General features: G+C 30.1%; 1 protein-coding gene across 1 annotated transcript in view; it reads right to left on the reverse strand.

The window, feature by feature from the left end:
* LOC108370882 (acetylcholine receptor subunit alpha-like) overlaps window positions 1-4,442 on the reverse strand; it is a gene marked incomplete at its 5' end in the record, with an annotated part of 33,350 nt that extends 28,908 nt beyond the window's left edge. Inside the window, one exon of the mRNA XM_017626305.1 lies at window positions 4,274-4,442. Within this exon, the coding sequence (XP_017481794.1) occupies window positions 4,274-4,442 (169 nt within the window). The remainder of the gene's footprint in view (window positions 1-4,273) is intronic.
* Window positions 4,443-5,717: the final 1,275 nt, after the last annotated feature.

Consider the following 5,717-nt stretch of genomic DNA (forward strand, 5'->3'; position numbering starts at 1 on the left):
TATTATTTTCTACTTTTTAGTCCATTTATAAAAGCATTGTATATTAAAAAGTTTTTTTTATATTATTTTTTTTGTTTTGAAATCGGTTTACATTTACACATTTGTTTATAGAATTGGTATAAAATCGAACAAGAATATTTCCTTTCAAAAATCTTCAACCCATAAAATCATGATGCATTGTTTTAGTCCATAACATGCATGTTCATAATAAATATCTAGTAAAATTTTGTAGTTAATTTTTCATCACAATTCTATTGCTGAAAATTTCGAATGAAAAATATTTTTTTTTTCGATCAAAAAATATTTATTGTAAACGATTTTACAGCAATTATAAAAAAATTTATAATTATTTGCAAGGCAGAAAGGAAATCGCCGAAGTTTTTTGGTCTCGGCCCAACCCAAAAACCGGTTGTAGCACCAAGTAGGAAGACGAATCAATGAATAATAACAATATTTAAAAATAATGCAAATATGTAGAAATAGCTTGGTCAGTAAATTTCTTCATACATTTTTCTCTTCTTGACTCACTAATCACACTATTGATCTATCCATAGATCATTTTAAAGTTAAATTGTTTTGGTATTTTTCCATAAATATATTGTCCATGATTTAACAAGATCCATATAAATCAAAGTTTCAGACTTAATATAAAGTTTAGGAAAATACAAAAAAATTTCTTTGAAATTTCAAACTTTTTTATCTGAATCTATAGAAAATTTTTGATTATGAAATTTTATAGCCCATATAATTTGAATGAATTGTAGGATAAAAGACCGAGTTGATTTTTAATAATTTTTTTGTGATTGCTTCTGCGGTTTTTTTTATAAATATTACAAGTGCAGTTTTTAAGAACTGTCGTTGGTATTTGGAAATTTTTCTGCGAACGGTCTTCCTCTTTTTTCACAAGAAATTCCTGCTTATATGGAAAAACTAAAAAAATCCGTACCAAAAAATAATAATAAAAAAAAAATCAACCCGATTTTTTAACCGCTTGAAACTTGTACTTCATTCGAATAAAATTGTATGGACTATAAAACTGCATACCCAAAAATGTTCTAAAGATTCTGAGAAGTTTATAATTTTGATGAAAACTAGTTAAGTTTTGCGAAAGCTTGAACAATGTGGTTACCCGGGTGTTCACACCTGTATAGTTATCTGGCGGTGTAGTTACTTTTTTTTATTAAGTTTACAAAAATGAAGTACACTATAGAAAAAAAATTTTTAAACTGATAACGAGGCTAGTGCGACCACCGACAATATTTTTATAGAAAAAAACTAAATTTTAAAAGAAGAGAATATTTAAATAAAATCAAAACGTGGTAACTTGTTTGAGTCACTGTATTTGAATAACTTAAAACTATAGTGCAATCAAAAAAAAAGAAAAAAAAAATTACATACATTTGCTTCACGCCACTAATGAACAAATGTTCCATATACGAGTGCCCCCATTTTTAAATATAGATATTTTATGTTTGCTGATTCCATCCTTATTTGAATATTTTCCATTTTATGAATTAAAATTTAAAATTTGCAAATCACTATTTCACAAGGTGTATCTATATATAAACGTACATATATGCACATACATATGTATGTCGGTGCATACAAATGTATACATATAATGACGTTAGGCACTTGTAATTATTGCAAAATTTTATTGATAATTTCAGAATAATTCCCGGCTATAAATAGACTTTGCGGAATGCGGCTTTGTGGTTTCAACTCGTATATGCAAATATTGCATGTATGTATGTATAGATGTGCATAACTGCTAACCTTATATTATATACTATTTCCTGTTTATAGGCGCCTATGCCTTTGTTGGTAAACTATTTATTTTTGCCCATTTTTGATTTAATTTGTTTGCATTTCGCTGCCACGCCATTACCTTTCTGGTGAATTATTCAATGCTTGCACATACATATTTTGCGTTCAGATTACATATCAAAATCACATATTATTATTGATCACTCATACGCCGTGGTTAATTAACTAAGCGTGCAATGCGGAACGTTGATTTTTCAATGATTTAAAGGTAAATTAACACGGTAATTTTTGCACAATCACAATGTGTGAATTTTTGATTAAGTTGTAATTAATGGAAATTTAGTGTTAAATGTTAATGCCGCGTTTTGTTTTTATAAAGTAATGCCGATTTACTAAATAAAATTATTTGATACGAAATTTTTTTACTTAAATGCTCATACACACATTGTGTTCAAGTTTTTTCATATGAGCTAATGTACATATTTATTAGGGTGTTCGAATTTTCGCCTTTTTCCAAATCCGGGTTTCGAGTTATTCGAAAAATTGCAATTTGAAAAAACCGCATCCCGATTTTGAACTTAAGAAAAAAAAACGGTTAAACCACTTCTATTTTACATAGTTTTCATACAATGAAATGCTTATGTTGGTATGAAGTCATGACCAACCACTAAAATTAAACTAACAACATTAAAGATAGCTTTTATTTAGAAAAGAGCACAGCAAAATAAGAGCAAATTTTTTTAGATAAAAAATAAAACAAATAAAAATCAGTGGAAATTCACGTTTGGTATTATTTAAAAGTTTTTTCTGACATTGTTCGGATTTGAGTAGTGCTCTTGCCGCCGTAGCCGAGTGCTTAGAGGTGCCTACTGCTACTACGGAGGTCCATGGTTTAAGAAGAAGAACACGAATTGGAGAAAAAGCTCGACCAAATCAAGTAGAAAATGTTTTAAGCGCCAAACATTTATGTATTTATTTGGATCAAATATGATATAATGTTCATCCCCAAATAACCTAGGAGTGGGTTTTCCTTAAACTAGAAAAAGCCTTGAAAACTTCGAAAAACTCAAAATTTTTATTGAGAGGCCAAGATTTGTATGCAATGAGAAAAACCGCTTTGTTCGATAAAAACATTCGGTTTATTCGATATCACAGTCCAACCAAAATGGAAAAAAAAATTGGTGCGGCACATGCTAAAGCCGTTTTTTTATAGAATTTTTTGTGCTGATTACGAATCTGCAAGTATACAGTTTTCAACAGCTTCAGAAAAACAGAAACAGCTTGAGAAAAACGAGGTCAAAGTGTCAAAAATCGGGTTTTGCAATATTTGAAAAGCTCTAGCAAAAAAAAAAAACAAAAGGTGATAGAAGCTTCCACTTTAGTTTAAAATAAAGCTACAGCTCTCGACTTCTGTCCCTGAAAATACCTTCCCTGCACCTTGATCTGATTTTGGCGAAGTTTGAGTACCTACATCAATTAAACTAAAGATGATAGAACTTTCCACTTAGGCTGAAATTAGGGCTTGAACCTTCGACTACAATCCCTGTTTTGCAATCAGTTTTTGTTTTTCAAATGATTTCATATAAGTGACCATCAGGCAAATGTGCAGGGATGTTATATTCAGAGTTAGTAGTCGAGAGTTCTAGCTTTAATTTAAGCCTTTTGTTTTTTTGGTAGAGCTCCTCAAATATTGCAAAAAAACGCGATTTTTTGACAATTTGACCCCGTTTTTCTAAAAATCTGGAGCTGATGGAAACTTTATACTTATGGATTCGTAATCAACACAAAAAAGTCTATCAAAATCGAAAAATCAAGATAAAAAAACCGGTTGAAACCGGTTTGGAACAACCGAGTCAACCACCCTAATATTTATGTATCTATTTGTTTTTTTTTACCAATTTAAGGTATGCAAATGTACACATATGTATGCTCATGAGGTCATATTTCTCGTTTTCGGGAACGCATTTCTGGTACTCGACATAATTTGAAAAATATTTATGTGACAATAGACAAAAATGAAAACGAAAAGAGGACCAGGAAATAAACGAAAGTTTGAATAGTAATTTCAATAATTTATCGAAAGGACTTGGCAATTTTTTTTTAAATTAGAATTAATTGACGAAATGTACAACTATGTAAGTATGTCAACTAAATTGTGAACTGTAGGTGAGTGAAATCGAAGGCGAAATTATCAGCCACATCGGCACTTCCATGTGAATAAATCCTTCCCATAATTTAACATGCAAAACAAAAACAAATTGGGAAAAATTGTTTTTGTTTTGCTTTATAATTTTTGGGCATATTTGTTCATGTGAAATTCGCTATAGGGCCGTATATTTGTATAAGAAGCAATTTAAGACCTAAGGTAGCCTTAGTCTAAGTAAAAATGTATCTACCTTAAATTAAATCACTTATGTAAGTACCTAAATTTAATATCTTAAAATACTAACTTTGTAAATACATATATTTTACCAAATTTATAACATACACTCGCACTCGTACGTACCTTTTCGCCGCTGTCCGATGGCAGGTAAAAAACTAATATGGTTAAAAAACTAATACCCATGCAGGGTATGATGAGATTGACCGTATAGAAGAGCGTCTTGCGGCGCATTGTGATGTTGAATGTTATGTCCAAGTACGGTTCATCGCAACACGTATAGAATTTTTCATTGCTGTAAATAAATTAAGAAAAGAAAGTAGAATTATTAGTTTCTAAATATAATTGTTTAAAATATTTACAATTTTTTCACGTAAATACATATGTACATAAATTAACAAAATGACCACAGAAGAAAATTTTGATTTAAATAGTAAGACCCCAGCAGGAAAATACGATTTTTCGCATTATTCTTGATTTATGTCCACCAAAGTCACATACAAAAAATTTAAGCTCTTTGCAAACCCTTTGAAAAAAATTTGTAGGGCACTCCAAGTGTGCGGCAGGGTTAAAGCTATTTACCGTTCGGAATCGGCAAAAAATGTTGTTCTACCTTTTATGTTATGAAACACTTAACAAAAATATGAAGGTCAAATATTTGTTAAACTTTTATAAATGCGATTCTGTCTTATGCAAATACATACATATATTTGTATAAATAGATGTGTACTTGTATGTGAAATTGCAACTAAAATCAAAACCACGGCCAGAGAGCAGCTGGTGAAAAAGTTAAGTTGTGTGAAATTTTATTTGGTAAATAAATATTGCACTTCTATGTATGCAAATGAATATTTGCTTATGTATGCATGTATGTACATATATGTATATGCGGCAAAATTATTTAAATGCGATATAAAAACTTTAATGGTTTCATATTTGCTATTGAAGTGTAGTTGCAAGTAAGTAAAACGGATTCCTAGAATATTTATAGTGATATTTCGAAAACTATGGTGTGTTTGTGTGCAACTTATATTTAAACAAAAATGGCTAAATAATAATTTATATGCATCAATCTCTAGACTATTGTTAATTTATTAATATATTTAAATGTTTCCACAAATGCAACAATGTGGAATAAATTTCTTATTTACAAACAATAAGGAGAGTTAAGTTTAATTTTCTCATGAGATGTACTTAGGTACTCATTTATATACCTATATTTTACCTATTAGTTGCAGTGCACTCGTAATTACGTGAGCACTACCTTATACATCGCTAGCCTGAACATTTATTACGAGTATTTAACATGATCATCAGGGCTCGCAAAAATATGCTAGAAAGCACTGAAAACAAACACTGAAAGTAGCAAAATACCCTCATAAACAGAGACTCAGAATAATAATTATTTCATGGTGGAGTTCTAAAAAAGTCATCAAAATTTTCGTAAGAATTATAAAAGTCTTTTGATAATAATTAAGTCCAAACAAATTTTGTATATAGGCCCAAACGGGTCCCAAACCAACTCCAACTGGTCCAACCTACTCACCAACTAGTCCCGAACTTGTCCCCA

The sequence above is a fragment of the Rhagoletis zephyria genome, unplaced genomic scaffold, assembly GCF_001687245.7.
Source record: "Rhagoletis zephyria isolate East Lansing unplaced genomic scaffold, Rhagoletis_zephyria_1.1 Rzeph_scaffold_04544, whole genome shotgun sequence".
NCBI classification, from domain to species: Eukaryota; Metazoa; Arthropoda; class Insecta; order Diptera; family Tephritidae; genus Rhagoletis; species Rhagoletis zephyria.